The sequence below is a fragment of the Typopeltis vanoorti genome, chromosome 16, assembly GCF_054136105.1.
Source record: "Typopeltis vanoorti isolate ZY-2024b chromosome 16, IOZ_Tvanoo_1.0, whole genome shotgun sequence".
Taxonomy (NCBI): Eukaryota; Metazoa; Arthropoda; class Arachnida; order Uropygi; family Thelyphonidae; genus Typopeltis; species Typopeltis vanoorti.
The window spans coordinates 55,071,937-55,091,227 of record NC_143564.1 but is presented as its reverse complement, the minus strand read 5'-3'; the positions used below and the strand labels follow the sequence as shown (position 1 = coordinate 55,091,227).

The 19,291-nt window shown below is 36.9% G+C and overlaps 1 protein-coding gene across 1 annotated transcript in view; it reads left to right on the top strand.

The window, feature by feature from the left end:
• LOC150098029 (uncharacterized) overlaps window positions 1-19,291 on the top strand; it is a 995,665-nt gene that overhangs the window by 522,510 nt on the left and 453,864 nt on the right. Inside the window, exons 25-26 of the mRNA XM_090406661.1 lie at window positions 12,686-12,793; window positions 18,291-18,398. Of these exons, the coding sequence (XP_090262787.1) occupies window positions 12,686-12,793; window positions 18,291-18,398 (216 nt within the window). The remainder of the gene's footprint in view (window positions 1-12,685; window positions 12,794-18,290; window positions 18,399-19,291) is intronic.

The window sequence follows — 19,291 nt, the reverse complement described above, 5'->3', positions numbered from 1 at the left end:
CCCTGATCTAGAGTATAAGCTGCTAGAAGCTGTTGTCTCCATCAACAGACTCTAGCAGCTTATTCCACTTATTCACCACTCTCCAAGTACAAAATCTAGTTCTAACACTTTTGCTAACCACACTCTTGCTCAATTTCCATGGATGACACTTAGTCTCCCCCAACGAGACCTGTTTGGAAAAATTTCCTGTGAATTAATCTTGTAAAAACCCCTCAGTAATTTGAATGTCTCAATCATATCACCCCTTTTCCACCTATCAACCAATTTCTGTAAACCACTGATCTTCAACCTGTTCTCGTGACCAGCTACCATCTTGATCACTCGCCTCTGGATCCTCTCTACCTCCTCCGCCATAAAGAAGAAACTCTGGCCAGATCTGCTCTCAGTAGTCAAGATGGGGGCTTATCAAAGCTCGATAAAGAGGAACAATAACCTGCTTGTCTCTGGTTATTGTTTCTCTGGTTAAAATCCCCCTACTCCTATCAAGTGATCTGAGGATCTGATTTAGCCACTTTTGCTATGTGTCCACTAAACTTTAACTACCTATCCACCAACACTCTCAAATCTCTAGCTTCATCAGTTTCCTGCAGTACAGTTCCACCAACGTGGTATACTTCTGCTAATCTTTTCACCCCAAAATGAAAACCTTACACTTTGATGTGGCAAAGTGTAAGGTTTTCATTTTGACATCCATTCTCCTTAGAACAGTTTGCCAATCTATCCAAATTATCCTGCAAAATTTTGACATCATGTGTATTCACTATTGCTCTACTGAACTTTGCATCATCGGCAATTAAATGAACAGTTCCTTTCCTATATCATTAATGAACAAATTAAATAACAGTGGTCCAAGAACAGAACTCTGCGGTACACCACTAATCACAGGCCTTCATTGGACTCTACTCCTGAATAAACTTCTCTCTCTGATATCTCTCCATCAACCATGGTCCTAACAATCCCACCAACCCTATATCCATTCCCATGTGCTGCAGTTTACTGATTAGAGTTCCATGTGGTATCTTGTTGAAGCCTTAGCAAAGTCCAGCAGAATCACTGTAAACCCATTATCCTTATCCAATTCAGCCGTCATCACTTTATTATAAAACCTGAGCAAGTTACTGAGGCAAATTGATTTACCCTTCACTAAACCATGCTGCCCCCCCCCCCCCATACAGTATCCCATTTCCATCTATCCATTCCTGTATTTTGCTCTTGACTAATTTCTTCAATACTGACAACGACACCTGATATGCTGATCGGTTGGTAATTTGCAACAGCAGTCTTCGCGCCTCCTTTATGCAATGGAACTATTTTCCCCACCTTCAATTCATTCACCTCAATACCCATATAAGCCATTGGTTCCCTCATTCCTTCAATATCACTGCCTGGATGACATACTCTTGCAAAGTGTTCACTTAGTAATTCTACTATTTCGACTGATGCAGTTACCTCCCTACTATCAGCATTCCTTAAAATCATTCTGCTGTATACATTTTTCTTTTACTTGCAGCATATCGAAAGAACTGTTTGGATTCTTTTTAGCCTGCATTGCTAACTTCCTTTCATAATCTGCTTTTGCTTTTCTTACAATACTAGTTACCCTTCCGGTCTGCGCTTTGTACTGTTCATGTGCCTGCAGGTCACATTTCTCCTTAAAGATTTATTCTCCTGACTCTAGGCATGCAGTCAGCAATTCTCTCCCACAAACACTCCTTTACCACTTCCCATGCACTATCAACATCCCACCCGTGCAGTTTTACATGCCACAGCACTGATCCAAGCAATCTCCTAAGCTTGTCATACTTATCAGCCCGATAGTTCCTTCACATATACCGTCTTAATTGAAAATTCCACACATTTAGCCACCTCCCTGGTCATACCTTATCATCATTCTCACCAATTGGTAGCAACGTGGTCATATTCATTATAGTCAAATCCCCAAATGCAATTTCTAGATTGAGCACTCTCGAATACCTAGTATATTCCATTACATGCTGTCTCAGGTAGTTATCCCTTAGTAACTGCATAAAATCCATTTCCTTCCTCCCATGTGTCCTCTCCTCCTTCCAGTCGACGTTACCATTGTAGAAATCCTCCATAATAATTACTTCTCCTCCACTCATTGAACCTATTTGCCTATGCATACTATCTCCATCATCTGGTCTATAGCAGCACCCAACTGTATTGTGTTCTGCTGGCTTCAATCTCACTCCAGATAGTCTCAAATGTGCTATTTTCACTATCCTACAGTTGAAGTTCTATTCTCTTTGGCTGCAGGTCATCAGCTGTCATCAATAACACTCCTCCCCCATTCCTTTCTCTCCGTGTCTTTCCTGAACACACACTATACCCTTCACATTCTATCCCACTAACTATATCATTTTGTGTTTGCCATGTCTCACTAATGCCAATAACCTGTGGCCAGCAAGAGCCAACCAAGGCCAAAAATTCCTCCTTCTTGTTCCTAATACTCCTGGCATTAGTGTACTTAAAGTGCAAAAGCCCCCTAGTCCTACCCCTATCTTGACACCTTATACTAACTATCCCATTCTGGTTTGTTATCCTTTGTACTAACTCAGGCATATTATACACATTCTTACACTCAACTGCCTCATTGATGTCTGCATATCCACTCATCAACCCCCCCCCCCCCCTCCAAAAGCTCTATTTTTTCTGATTCTAGACATCCACTTTCACTTCATTCAGCAACAGTTTTTTCACTTTCCAAACACCAAATCCATTCAGATGCAAGCTATCCTTCTTGTATAAGTCCTTTTGCCCATCAAACTCACTCCACAAACTCCACACCACTCCTTCTGCATAACTATGCATAGAGTCATTCACAATTATGACCCTCCTTCTCAACTCTACTCTGTCATACCGCAGCAACAGACTCACTATCTTAACTTTCTTACTCTTTTCTTTTGCTACTTTTAATAATTCTTTCAAGTCCTCTCTCATAGCAAACTTTTCACCTTTTATATCATTCATTCCAGCCACTACAATCATATCTTTCACCCTATGCTTCTGTGCTCTATTAGCCTCACTTACATCATTAATTTTCACAACAGGAAAGCATGATTTTATCAAACTCTCATCTATTACAGCTTTTACTCTGAATCACCATATAACACCTGCTCTTTAATTTTTCTTTCACTCCCAATTGTGCCCTCATTTTTCTTATCTCACACTTGCTTCTTTTTTTTTAGCTGATCCGCTCGGCAGATGTTTTTGCAATCACTCCAGCTACCACTTCGCCCTATATATCACTCTGCACAACTGAGCTATCTCCCGCATTGCAGCTAACTCTTAATTTTTTATATCAGTCAAACCATTCTCTCGCTCTGTATTTTATTCTCACTTTCAACTGTATCACTTTTAAGCTCACTCTCTCAATGCTATCTGGCGTTTCATGACAATTTTCTATCTCATTCTGACTTTCGTCCACTATGTCAATCTCGTGACCTGAGACGCACTTTAGATCTTCACTTTCATGACACTTTCGGTACACATTCCCACCACTATCAATCTCAAACCAAACTTCCAGCTGCTCAGGTCAAAGCATATTAGGATGACCTCATTATTGAGGTATTTTGACTGCAGAAAGTCAAGCTTTAGAGAGAAATAGTTGAAGAGTTCTGAATGGTTGATGGAGTTTGGAGAGCAATAAAGAGGACATATGAAAAGGGCAGGTTGATTTGGTAGAGAAGTTATGATTCCATTGCAGCACTGATCAAGCTCCATATGGATTATTGTGCACAGATTTGGTTACCTGGTTTTCATGGTGATGAGGATATGTTAGAAAGGGTCCAGAGAATATTCACAAAGGTTTTAACTGGCCTTTGGAATGTGGATTATGAAAACAGATTAATGGAATGTAATTTGCAAAGCCTCATCAATAGGAGGAAGGGATGGGGAATATGATTGAGACCTATAAGTTGGTCATTGGTTATTATCAGGTTAATATGGAAGAAAATTTTCATGAACAAGAGGCCATCCCTGGAAACTGTATGAGGTGGGTGTGAGCAAAGGAGTGAGCAGTAGGTTCTCTACATGGAGAGCAGTTGGTGAGTGGAACATTTGAAAGATTTAGCCTTGAATCAGTTGCCACTTAAGTGATTGTATGAAGCATAATCAAGCACTGTCTCTGCACTCTGGAATAGTTCACCATGATGAGTTGTACTAAGGATTACAGAATTTGGTACGAGTGTCTTCATGCCCGTTGTAAAGGTGACTTCACCAGAAAACCAGTAAGGATCTTTGCTTGAGATATTTATTCTTATGTTACTAATTTTACTCCATTTTGAGAAAGTCAGGATAAGGATTTAATCATTGATTTCTATATATTCCATTCAAAATGTCTGAATTTTTACTGTTCTAACCTGGCTTCATACAATTTCAGGAATTATTATTATTATTATTGTTGAAAGTTTTTTCACTTGGTTATACTATAAATTAAATTCCCCAAGTGTATAAAAAGTTTGCATGCAAAGTATCATCATGACTGGGCTGCTTGTATATAGAGGCTAATAACATCACATCACATCAATTGCCTTAGTATCCCATAATGCAAGCACACCACCTTTCGGACATGTATAATGTTATACATTCTGGATAGGGGCACTACCCAGACTAGTTTTGACCTTTATTGAAGTCTCACCAGAGGGAGCCAGACCCAGAATGGATACTAAGGTTGAAATAATGCAATACTAAGATAATTGCTGTGAAGTCACTGACCTTTGTATACAAGTAGTCCAGTCACGAAGTTACTTCACCTGCAAACTTTGTTTGCTTACACTTGAGTAAACCATTAAATCAAGAATATAATTTATTGGAATCTTTAATTTATAGTATAATTAAGTGGAAAAACTTTCAACATCTATCTCTGATCCCGAGTAATTTAATAATAAGGTGATACACCTTTTCAATCCTTGAATATAGAAAATATATAAGTCTTTCACAATAAGTTGGAACTGTATTACAGTGGTCCTAGATAGATAGTGAGAGAAATAGAAAGTGAAGGGGGTGACAGAAGGTAGAAATTTGAAGAGCAAAGTTGAAGCCCTGTCTCTGAAACCATTTTTTGTCCCATACTGTTTTGCCAAATTCTTAGAGGAGAACCAGAGGTTGGATAATAGATAGAGAATTTTTATCTGGAATGTGTGATGAAGATAGCACAAATTCTCTTACCCAATTCCAAAGAAAGTGATTGAGATCAGGATATTGGATTTAATAAGGTAACCATGGAAAAGTAAAGTATAATTTGCAGAAATCATCCATAGCATTATTAGTGTCAAAGTACAAGGTTAAACAAAGAGTGGAAGGATATTCCTTGGATAAGAAGCTTGATGGTGGTGTTACCAAAAAGAATGCTAACATTTATTGCACACTTTAAAGGAGAATTGGTTAGTAAAAGATTAGTGTCAACAAGAATGAGGAAAATTATATGGTATTCTCATGAGTAAATAGTATGGAGAGATTAATGAGTATCCAAAACTGTGAGTGATAACAGTATTATTCTCAGTGATGGTAAGCATGAGTGATGTTAATGGGAGATTATGTTTTATGTGAAAGATTAAAACTGACATTTAATACAATCAGAGATCATTATGATGTTAAATCTCAAAACTAATTGTTGTTCAATGGAGATGGTCAAATATTACTTCAAGGGATTATTTTCTAATGGGACTTATGAAAAATTTGTTTAGATGGACTTTCCATGAATAAACCATGCAATAATTTCAGCACTGATTATACTGGCCAGCAGTGCAGATCCATGAGCAAGATTAGATTCATATTTGCAATATTAGTTTTAATAGTCTAGTTTTACTTGTCAAGACTCCAACATTATCAGATCTTATATTTCTGTCGTCTAAGGCACTAGACGATAAAAATATAAGATCTGATAATGTTGGAGTCTTGACAAGTAACAGACTGATTTGGAGGAAAATTGTAGATAGGAAGTTAGTAATGATGTAAATATTTCATGTAGTACTATCATATCCTGTACACCCCTTGAGGGGTACATGGCAGGAATTTGATGATGGTGACGATGATGATGGTCTTAATAGTCTGCAGTATAAACATTTATATGTATTGGATTTATTTTGTTTCTTAATCTCTCTTGACATGTTATTCTGTGCATGTTTAAAGATTTAATGAATGCAAAACGCAATTTTTAAAATAAATAATTAAAAAGAATCTCAGTATTTCAATTTGTGTATATCCATAAGTGATGCAATATATGGATGGAAATGAACTATAGGAAATTGATGAGCCCAGGGATCCATGTGATTATGGACAGGGAGATTACAGAGGTGGCAAAAAATCACAGTTTACATTTTATATCAGATTATATTGTTACGGAAGAACACACTGCGTAGCAGGAATAGGAAGGCTGTTATTTCCTTGTAGGCTTTAATAATGCCACATCAACTACTAGTACATATGTGGTCACCTAAATTCCTTGATGATGAAGAAGTGTTGGAGAGAATTCAGAAACAAGTGACCAGGAGTATGGCAGGCCTATATAGTCTGTGGGCTTCAAAAAATAGCTGATTGGCAAAAATGATATATGAGTTATTAAAGGGGGTTTCATAGGATTGACACATTATTTTGTTATTATATTACTTATTATTTATATAATCCAGCATGTGGCAGGATTGGAGAGAGCATGGGGCTACCAATGGAAATTGTATAAAAGTGTGTTACTGTGGGTGTTAATAGTAGATTTTTTTGCTTAGAGGGTGGTGAATGGGTGGAATAGACTGCTAGAGGTGGTTGTGATTGCTTCATCATTGAATGAGTTCAAGTAATGGTATGATAGGTATAGTGAGACAAATTGTTGAAGAAACGAAATTGGTTAAAAATATTACATCGACAATAGGCCTAAGCAAACGCTCTTTCACAAGGTCTTGTAAAAGCAATACAAAATAAATTGCATGGCCAATTTCTGTGTGAAACTGAGGAAAAAATTGACAATACTAAGATGTGGCAGGGACTTCAATATGGATATATCAAAAAAGAAGCAGAAAGTTTTATTCTAGTTGCTCAAGAATAGGTGTCACTAATGCAATTAAAGCAAATATTGAGCACATCAGTGATAACAGTAAATGCACACTATGCAATCATAAGATGAAACTGTGGTACACATAACTGCCTACAGCAAGATTGCCCAAACTGATTACAAATACTGCCATGATCAAGAGTTGTCAAGATGATTCATTGGTATGTATGCAGAAATATGGTTTTTCTACTTCTAATAACTGGTGGCAGCTTAAAATGAATTATATATTAGAAAACAGAACTGAAAAAATTCTCTTGAACTTTAGAATATAAACTGATCAGTCTTTGGACCACTGTAGCCTTGTGTTACAACCCTGTAGAAGGAAGACTGCACTGCTTAGAGGTTGAGCGAAATTGTAAGGAACACAAAGTTCATATCCTGATTATAATAAGAGAGGATTTGCTCCTTGTAATGAGATTTTGACTATTGGAATTAGTGAGCAGGTTTGTTTCAGTAACACTATTTATCATAAGAAGAGTTTTAATTAATCTATATTTTTCACATAGAGTATAATTAATATTATCTAATATATATTTTTTCATGGAATTTCTCATGACAACACTACATGGAATTTGACTAAATTCTGTCTTTAGGATCACATCGATAAACTAAAGTAATAAATTTGCTATCTTCTTAAATAACAGCAGCATTAACTGCACAAATTATAAAACAAGTATATCACTATATATTTACATAATTCATACTTGCACAAAATCATCTAACAGATTGCATGAATCAGTCACTGCATATACAAATACTCATCTGATTTCAGTCTGTAACAGTGGCTTCTGAAATGTTATTCCCTCTCATCATATAATTTCATCATACTGTTCTTTCTTCAGCAAAAACTACCCAAATCGTATCCCTCTTAGGCATTGTTTCCCCTCTTAGTTGTGTGCTCTCTCTTACAGCTACTTCTGACCCCACTACTACAACACAGCTTATGAATGCAGCTCTACAAATATACAAGGTTTCATGACATGACTTATGAGAATCTTCACCTCCCAGTACTTACAGGAGTCTATTGCTGGCATACTAGAGAAAGAAAGTGTGATGTGTGTGTGTGTGTGTGTGTGTGTGAGCCTCAAATATTCTCTGTCATCACATTTTATTCCCCCTTTTTTTTAATATAGGGCACTGGTATTTATTTTGTTTTTGTAGAACCTCAGTCATAGTTGGTAATGCATATGAATGGGTTCTAACAACCTGACATCACAACTATTCAACATCTAGCACAGCACCTGGTGGCAACACCATCAGTAGCAACTAGAATAGCAAATATCAAGATTTGGCAATCAGAGTTGGTTGATTGTGACTTAACACATTCAGTACCACTGCCACTTTAAGGTGTCAAACTGATATTTGCATATAATAAATTTAGTTTAATCCTTTATCCAAGTATAAGCAAACAAAATTTGTGCCTGAAAATATCTTCAGGACTGAGGTAAGGTGGTGCAACACCAGACAACTCCGAGCAAAGGCGGACAAAGCTCTCATCACTCCTAGTCTCAGTATTTATAGAGTAATTCAGTAATAAGATGGTACACCTGTTGACAACTTATATGGGTAAATATGACCTCTCCTATTGCTTCTGCCTTAGTATCTCCACGTTTGGGTCTGCCTCTCACTGATGAGACCTCAATAAAAGTCGAAACCAGTCTGGGTAGTGGCCCTTCCCTTAATGCATAGCAGTATACATGTCCGCAAAGAGATGTGCTTTGCATTATGGGAGATGAGAGCTTGGTCCACCTTTGCTCGGAGTTGCCTGGTGTTGCACCAATTTACCTCAGTCCTGAAGATATTTTCAGGTGCAAACTTTGTTTGCTTACACTTGGATAAAGGATTAAACTAAATTTATTATTGTCTAACCAAGTGCAAAATAAACTTCCAACATCTTTCTCTAAATCCAGAGTAATTCAATAATAAGGTGGTACACCTGTTGGCAACTTGTATGGGTAAATATGACCTCTCCTATTGCTTCTGCCTTAGTATCTCCATGTTTGGGTCTGCCTCCCATGCTGGATATATATATATATATATATATATATATATATATATATATATATATATATATATATATATATATATATATATATATATATATATATATGAGAGGCTCTGCTTGGTGTAGGTTTTTGCCTGTCTCTGAGTAGAGCCACTGCTGAGATTATGGCTCTGTCTGGTGGTGGGTGAGCCTGCCACTGGGTAGAGCCAACGTTGAGGAGTTCTTCTTGGTGACAGGGCGAGCCTGTCACTGAGTGGAACAAAGCTGAGTTGGGTGATCTTTCGGGATAGTCTAATTTTTTTAGAGAGGTCTTTATTAAATACACCTCAATAAAAGTCGAAACCAGTCTGGGTAGTGGCCTTTCCCTTAATGCATAGCAGTATACATGTCCACAAGGAGATGTGCTTTGCATTATGGGAGATACTGAGACTAGGAGTGATGAGAGCTTGGTCCACCTTTGCTTGGAGTAGCCTGGTGTTGCACCACCTTACCTCAGTCCTTAAGTTATTTTCAGGCACAAACTTTGTTTGCTTACACTTGGATAAAGGATTAAACTTAATTTATTATAGTCTAACCAAGAGCAAAATAAACTTCCGATATGTGCATATATACCACTGATGCTTTAAAGCAGTGGTCTCCAAACTTTTCATGAGTTTCACATTGGGTGCTTCAGCACTGTTCAGCAGGCCGTAGTAAAAAAAAAAACTCTAGAACTAGATATATGAGTTTTATTGAAAGCAGATAAAAACTGATTACAGAGTATGTGAGATTAAATTATCGTATATTAATGACAATGAACACTATCAGCAAATTCTCATATTTTTATCACAAATTATAATAAAACCTTTAATGTGAATGATGTAACTGTGTTTGTGTTTTTAAAATCTTATTAAACTCAGGTTCAAATTTTGAAGTGCTAATTACAAGTAGCGATTTCAAATGTTCATGAGATAAATTTGCCCTGTATTTTGACTTGATATATTTCATTTGGGAAAAAGTTTGTTTGCAAAGATACATTATCCCAAAAATAGAGATAAATTTACAAGCAAATTTCTTCAAATTAGCTTATAAAATTTTGTAAAATTCAAATTTTTTTTCTTTGTTAGTCCATTTTAACCGACCTTTTACAGTCAGAAAGACCGTAACTTGGATTATGGTTACTTTTTGCTATTCAGGAATATATTTTGAACACAATTTTAATTAATACATTTGAAATCTATCAACACCCCATGTTTTTTTTTGCAGATTCTTATTGAAAAATTAGTCCAATTGGCAGGCCGGAAAAAATCATATCGCGACCCATTAATAGACAGAGCATTCACAACTGTCTCTGGCAACCCATTGCATTCATTCACCACTCTCCAAGCAAAAAATCTAGTCCTAATGCCCCTACCCACTGCACTGTTACTCATCTTCCAGGTATGACCCCTTGTTCTGCCCACTGTAGCCAAGTGCTGAAACACTTCCCATAAAAAGCTCTAAGTAACTAAAATGTTTCTGTTATATCCCCTCTTTTCCGCCTGTCAGGTAGAGTTGTAGAGTAGGTGCCCTCCCTCGATGATTCTTTGGACTTCCTGGAGGTGTCATGTAATAATAATAATAAGTAGCTTCTGCAATCCACAAATTGCTCACCATCTTGGTCGCTCACTCACTTTTGGATCCTCTGAACCTTCCTCATTTTCAAGAAACCCAGGTGTCCAGACCTGAGCACAGTAATCGAGATGTGGATTTTTAAGGCCTTATAAAGAGAAATAACAACTTTCTTGTCTCTACTTGTCGATGTGTTCTTTAATAGCCAAATAATCCTGTGAACTACTTTCACAACCTTAGTAATATGTCCCCTGAACTTCAGCTCTTTATCTACTACCACCCCCAAATTCCTAGTTTCATCTATTTCCTGGAGAAAAGTTCTACCAATACAGTTCTCATATCATATACAATACCAGTACAATATCAATAAAGTTCTATCAATTCAGAAGGATGAAGAGATGTTGGAAAGGGTCCAAATTCCGATTGACTAAGGTAGTTTCTGACCTCTGGAATGTTGAGTATGAGGAAAGATTGAGAAGATGTAATTTGCAGAGTCTGGTGGACAGGAGAAAGAGGGGAGATATGATAGAGACCTACAAGTTGGTAAGGGGTTGTTATAGGATCAATGTTGGAGAAGTTCTACAGAAAATAGTGGGAGATCAGGGGAGATCCAGAGGTCATCCCTGGAAACTGTATAAAGAGGGTGTGAGTAAGGGAGTGAGAGGCAGGTTTTTTTCGTGTAGAGTTGTAAATGATTGGAATGCAATCTTTGGTGATAATGCCGATGTTTTGGTGATGCTTGCTGATAATGCAAAATGTCTGCCAAATTTTGCATTATCAGCAAACATCTGAATATTTCCCTTCAGAATACTTCCTACATCATTTTATGCACAAATTAGCTGGTTACGGCTCTAGCACAGAACCTTGCATCACACATACCATTAGTTACCTGAATTCTGTGTTAACAGACCAAGATCATCCTGGTTGTTATTGGTGTTATTTCAAAGAGGCAAGGCAATCTAACTGTTTACAAGAACTAAACACTAGTGATTCAAAGAGATATGATTTTCAAAAAGTGGCATTACTTTGAACAGTCCATATTTTGCAACACTACGTGATAGACTGCTCTTAGATTCTTGGGTAGAATCTGAATTGCACTTTATCTCCAGTCAAATATGGTGATTGTTATTTTGTTTTTGGTTGTGTTTTAGTTGTGTGAATAAAGTAATACTAATATTGAGGTTATGGTTATCATTAGGAACCAAATAACACACCTGTGTTCTGTTGCTCCTGATGAATGACTGGTAACAGGCACAACAACAGTGTATGTAGTACAGTAAGAAGAATAACAGGCCGTTGTGCCTTTTGATTGGAAAAGAGCTAAATTTGATTCTCATTATGATGAGAGGAATCTTTATATGGGCTGTTTCAGCTGAAAGTGAGTTAGTTGCTCTCATATAGAGGCAGGTTGGGTTTTTTTTCCTTCTAGAAACTTGGATTTTTCATCCTGCCTAAAGTAAATATCAGTCCTAGAACACATTTATAGACAAACAATTACTTTTGGTGACAATATATATTGTTTTGTGTAGATAGATGATTAAGTAGTGGAAACAATAGGTTATCTGGAGTAGAATGTCCTCCTGCAATGAGTCTTTGGACTCTTCTGAAGTGCCATGTAGTAATAATAATAATAATAAGAAGAAGAAGAAATTTGAATGATTCAGTTAATCAATTGAATAGCATTTTTTTACAGCTAGCAATGAAATAACATTAAGAAATAAAAATAAAATAATAAAATAAAAATCCCTTACATTAAAGTAGAAAAAAATATGTTAATTTTAAAATCATAATAATTATGATTGGTCTAGACTTGCAGGTTGTTCTACATTTGCTTAAAGATTGATTAAGTGCTTGAAGATAAAGAGATGGATTTAATACCATTATTTTAATGCAGATTTGGAAAAACATGGATATGTAATTTTAATCATGTCTCTAACTTGTTGGGTAATTGCAGATATCTTTCATATTTGAAAATACAGGTTCATTATAAGTAATGAATTTTATCTTTTTAAAATTTTAATTAGGGTGGAGAAGGTGTTTCAGGACCTCCAGGCTCAGAAGGAAAACAAGGTACAAAAGGTGAAGATGGTCCACCTGGTACTCCTGGACCTATTGGAAAGGATGGAGATCATGTAATTTTTTTTCTGGTTATTTTATCACGTCCTTCATTTTACTGATTTATGTAAATGCTTGTTACATAGCTCATAAAAGTTACTGAAATCAATAAAATGCATGTATACTGAGATAAGTATATATAGACTATATGTTCGGGAAGAGTCCTACCTAAAACCTCCCTAAAAATTCTCATTGCTGTCCAGAATACAGAGTTCAGCTCCTATATAATCCTTCTTTCCCTTCAGACTCACTTCATCCTCTATTTCTCAGATTCGGTGTTTTACCACTATGTCTTTTCTACAGTTGAATATTAAAAAAAAAAAGAAAAGAAGGGAAAAATATATATAAGTTTATGAGAAGGATTGTGTTATCAGATTAATGGAGATTTTTCATACAGCATAGGAAGATAAGAGTAGAACAAGAGGCTATCCCTAGATGCTGTATAAGGTGGATGTGAGCATTGGAATGGGGAGTAGGTTTTTAGTATGGAGTGTGATTGGTGAGTGGAATGCATTGCCTAATAGTGGTGAATGGATTGCATTATGTGATAAGTGCAGAAACTGCGAAATAGTTTAAGACACGGTTTCAATGATCTTTTTTTGCAAAAGAGTGTGGCCCTTGCCCAATGAGTCCTTTGACTCCTTGGCAGTCTAATGCTACAGTTATCAATCATGATAACTATCTAGCAAAGAGACAAGATCAGATTTTTCTTTGAGTTGAATATCTGATTGCAACTCTATACATTCCATTTGAAAATTCAAAGGTAATGTATTTGTGTCGACTGAAAATGGAGTCGCAAACATACAAAAAAATTGATAATTTTTCCTGAAATCTTGAAACCTGTTCTCAAATTCCTGTATCAAAATCAAAAGAAAGACAACATACTTTTCGCTTTTCACAGGATTGTGTTTAGCCAATATATCAAAATGCATAAAATTATTTGCCATAATTTAAGTTTCATTTCAAACTCTGTTATGGTTTGAAACATAGCACAGATAAGTTGATTTTCACCTTGAAGACACATGTTGTTTATTATTTTAACGGTATAATAGAACACAGAAACTAAGTAAATAATTAATTTATTAACTTGATGCTGATATTTCGCTGGTATTATAACCAGCATCTTCAGAGCACAAAAACACTGTTTGTCACAATACGCGAGACTAAAACAACATGGTGTACTTAAACAAAATTGTAGCAGCAACACAAAGACTAAAGTCCTGATTCCCTCTATCTGAAAAAAAAAAAAAAAAAAAAAAAAAAAACTATCATATATTACTAGAGTCCTAGAAAAGTGCTAGTTTTTTCTTAATATGACTGTCTCCCAGATCTTTGGCAAGTTAATACAGCCATATTTGTTGAGATTTGGAGTGTGTTTTAGGGCTTCTGTCGCCTCTAAGAACAATCTCTCTGATTTATACGGGTTTCTGTGTAGTACTTTTGTGTTTTTCCAGTTGATCCTGTGTGCAGGGGTATCCAGAGCATGGTCTGCTAGGCCCGACTTCCCATAATGATAATTCCGGACGTATCGTTTATGTTCGCTGATGCGGATATTCACAGTTCTTCCTGTTTGACCGTAGTAGGCTTGATTGCATGAGCAGGGTACTTGGTAGACTCCTGGATGTGATAAAGGAGGACTGCTGTCCTTGGGTGAGCGGATGAGGGTGGCTAATTTGCTACATGGTCTGAATGTAGTGCGTAGTTTATGTTTATTGAGAATTCTTGAGATCTTTTCGGATGTGCCTTTAATGTAAGGGATGGTGACTGTTTTGTTGTAGTTCTCTGTGGTGGGAGGGGTTTCTTAGGAGTGTTTAGTATTTTGTTTATTTTATGTGGATTGTAGCCGTTGGCCAAGAAGGTGTGGCGTAAGTGAGTCAGTTCAGCAGTAAGAGCCTTGTCATTGGAACAGATTGCTCTCGCTCTATGGGTTAGCGTTTTTAATATGCCATATTGTTGAGAAGGATGATGGTGTGATTGTTTGTGTAAGTATCTGCCTGTATGTGTGGGTTTTCTAAAAACTGAAAATGATAAGGAACCATCTGGGAGACGTGTGATGAGTGTATCCAGGAAGGGCAGACAGTTGTTGGCTTCCAGTTCCATAGTAAAGTGGATTTTTGGATGTTGGTTATTTAAATGTGCTAAGAATGTTTTCAATGTCTCAGGGCCATGTGGCCAAATAGCAAGCACATCATCAACATAGCGTAGCCAAAGTGTTGGTTTGAGAGTGGCTGTGTTGATTGCTTGTTTTTCCAGGTGTTCTATGTAAAAGTTGGCCAGGGGGGGAGAAAGGGGGGAGCCCATGGCTGTCCCATCAATTTGTTTGTATATTTTCCCTTTCCATGTGAAATATCCTGCATGTATTGTGAATTTGAATAGTTCAAATATATCAGGGGGGAAGTGTGACTTCAGTAGATTGAGGGTTTCTATTAGTGGTACGTTTGTGAATAGTGAAGTGATGTCAAAGCTTACTATTAAGTCTGAGCTTTTTAGGGTAAGGTGTTGTAAGATGCTTTTTAGGTGTGCTGAATTTTTGACAAAGGAGGGAGAATTGTTAGTGAGAGTGGCTAGTAGCTTCGCTAAATGTTTAGCCAGTTTGTATGTGGGGCTATTTATACTGTCCACAATTGGGCGTAGGGGTGTGCCTGGTTTGTGAATTTTTGGTGATCCATAGATCCTCGGTGTTTTAACATGGAAGGGTTTTAGTTTGTTAACTGTGTCTTTGGGCCAGGAAGTGACTTTTTTTAATAATTTTCGTGCCTTATTCTTTTGTGTGTTGGTGGGATTGCGATCTATAATTTTATATGTTGACTGATCTTGTAATAGTGTGTGCATTTTGTTTTCATATTCAGTTGTGTCCATCACCACGGTTGCATTTCCTTTGTCTGCTTTTGTTATGCTAATCTGGCTGTTGTTGTGTAGCTCTTTTATAGCAATGAATTCCTTATGTGGGATATTATTTTTGGGAGGCTTGGACTTGATTAGGATGTTGGCCACATCTAAACATATGTTGTTAGCTATTGTTGGAGGCAGGTCGTATATTCCTCATTCGATGGACGCCATTATTTCGGCTTTTGGAACTTGCTTGGGAGTTATGGCAAAGTTGTGCCCTCGACTTAAAGCAGTCGTGGCCTCTTTGCTTAAGGTCAGTGACGATAGATTCACGACGACGAGGTCTTGTTGTAATTGCGGTCGTTGTATGGTGTTCCGTTGTTGTAGATTTTCGAACTTATTTTGGTGCCGGTTTTTGACTCTGTCGAATTCTTTTTTTGCCGTTGCGTCGGTGATGTTCTCTAAGATCTGCCAAAGTTCCGTATTTAGAATATTATGCAGTGATTCTCGTAATGCGCTGATGGTTGTATTTGCTTGTGCTAATTCCCGGCGAGTGGTGTTAATCTGTTCCCGTAACAGCGCTACACTCGCTCGTTTATAGATGCGTTGGGCTTTGGCCGAGTGGAACTTGTTTTTGATTTTAAAACAGTTCGGTATTAATTTGGTGTCTCGGCACCTCTTTAAGAAGGCTAACCTGTTTAGTTGCCACGCCAATTTCAACTTCCACTTACCATAAATTTTCTTGATGTATGATGCAGTGATATTTTATCAAATGTGAATTGCTGGCAGAATTTGCATCATATTCTGTTAAATTTATAAGTCCAACTTTTTTATTAACAATCACCGGGGTGCTATCAGTAGTTAAACCAGATATGTTGGCAAAGGTTAATGAAAATTGCTTCAATGTAATTTTTACTGCTTCATACAAATCAAGAGATTTAGTTGTGTCTTTTAATGTCAACAAAGAAGCCATTTCTTTAGTAACATCATATTCCTTATCAGTATCTCTAATCAAAATGGCAAGTTGAGCCATATCTGTAGCATCATATTTTCATCTATCACTAAAGCTTAAAATTTGAAATTGGCAGCTTTACTCTTCAAATCTCTTTCAACAGATTTCCCTATTTCTTCAGTTTGCCTAGCTATAGTTTGATGAGACAAACTGATTTTAGACAAATCCGTTTTTTTATCAGGACAGATTATATCGGCAATGTAGGCTTTCCATACATTGTTTAATAAACGTACCATCAGTAAATGGTTTTGATTTTTTGCATTCAGACTTGCTACCACATAACTAGCTTTTATAATAAAGTCTGTTTGAGTTGTAACTTCCTTGAAAAAACTTTGTTGAGATGACAGACTTTCGTTTCCTCTATTTTGCCTTTATGAAACATTCCTTGATATGCATCGAATTTGGCAGCATGTCTTTCCATATATCTTTTCAAATTATAATCTTTGAAAACTGACACGATTTCCAAACAAATCAAGCATAGTGCCTTGTTATTTTTCTCAGCAAAAAAGTACTAATTTGTCCATTTTTTAAACCTATAGTTTTCAATAACTCTTCCTTCATCCATAATTTTTCTTTTTTTTTTTTTAGTTCTGCTTTCTTTTGAGACAATGTTGAATGCATGCTGGGGTAAAAAAATTAATAATTAAATAACCATTAATTTTTATATTATTAGTAATATTGTAAATGTAATTATAACAATATCATCAGCAAAAAACTATTTGACAAATTTTTGTACTATACCACAGCTGCTAAAAAATTATTTTAACTTATTATTAATGACAAAAATGCCCATCTTCATAGGAACATGCACATCTAAGTAGGTTGAAAGATTATTATCACTAATTGCTGCATCTTACTAGCCAAATTGCACAAGTGCATGTAATGTCTGATACACACAGGTTTCGATTTGATTGACTGTGTATGGCAGGTGCAGGAGGAGAGGTTAGCACAGTACTGTACCCTTCCTTATACAGCGTTCTGTTGTCACCCACACAGTCCATGCTCGAACACTGCTCAATAGAGTCATGAAAAAAATTACAAAAAATCACATAATAATGTTAAAAGAGCCTGTGTAGCTAAGTTAGAGCCTGTGTAGCTCAGTGGATGTGGCGTTTGCACACCATGGCGCTTAACTGCACGAAGAAAGACTTGGTTTCGAGTCTAGTCGGCGACTAGAGGAAATTTTTCTAAGCCTTTTTTCGACCGGTTCCCGAGTTAGTTGATCTCTGGCACAGGCAAGCTGGTTTTCCCTCCCGGAAACTCGGGTTTTTCATCCCGTAAACTCAAGAAAATCGACCATAGAACCCACATTATTTCAGACATTAAATATATTGTGTTAGGGTTAGGGACCACGAGATGGCGGCGCATTTGAGCCGTCTCTCTTCACTGTGTACCGCTTAATTACTGATAGCCTTGGACCATCTATCTCTGATTGGGTACCAGTGGTGATTGAACTGCCCACTCAGTCTCCAAAAGTTAGATAGGGCTAAATGGCCTCGCCCTCCCCGTATATGGGATTAAAAAGGCGTTAGCTGATTTTTTTTTTTTTTTTTTTTAATGTTAAAAGTTTAAGAGCTTATGGGGCTACTGTACTAGCAGTCCAGGGCTGCATGTGGCCCTTGGGTTGGATACCCCTGCTCTAGATATTATTAATATATTTTTCCATTTTCCAGGGACCCAGAGGACCCTCGGGACCGAAAGGAGAAGAAGGTAAAGCAGGTCTTCAAGGTACTCCTGGGCCAAGAGGCCCTACTGGTCCTCCTGGACCTAAAGGATCTCCTGTAAGTGTTCAAAAATATATTTTATGCTTATTTTGAAACCTAAAATAAATATGTCTATAAATATTATTAATTAATTATTTTTTGGAAATTAATATAAGCAATGGTTGATTGTTGAACACTGTATGTTATTTTTAACTAAGCCAGTGCAAACCAAAATGTGCACAGAGCAATATTAATAACACTTTCAAGCTTCCAACCATATCATCTACAAACAAGTGAATATCTTCTTGCAATTGAGTGACAGCATCATTGACCACTACTGAACCCTGTGAAATCCAATCCAATCCATAAACTTGATATAGAAACCTATATGTTGCAACTTAATTGCCAACTTGTCATACACCAGTGTCTAAAACTTAAGGATAAACACCATTACAACCACAGATTCAGACGAATCAATTTGTGGCAATTATTAACTGACGATTTCGAGTAGAAAGTGGGCACACATTCAAGTTTCCAAATTGCTCACAAAGAGGTCATGTGGTAGCACTAAACAGGTAAGAAAGTGATAGGCTGCATTAAGTAAATTGTGTCGACAGAAGCTATTTTCATGAAGGAATAAAGTTGCAAACGTGGATCTTTTGTACTGTCTCAAAGACGTCACTAGATAATTTCATGCAAGGAAGAATTATTGCTGCAGAAATACTGATATTGCCAGAGAGAGTTTGGAATCACACATAGTGTTGTATCCAGGCTCAGGTCAGTGTTTCAAACCAATGGAATTTGTTCCAGACATTTGAAAGAAGGTTGCCGTCGCTCTACCATGGAGTACGAAGATAGATTTTTGGTTATAACATCAAAATATAATCGATGCGCCACAGTAGGTCAGCTTGCAAGTTAGTTCCATTCAAGCACAGGATATCAACAAACCATGGCAAGACAACTGTGACAAG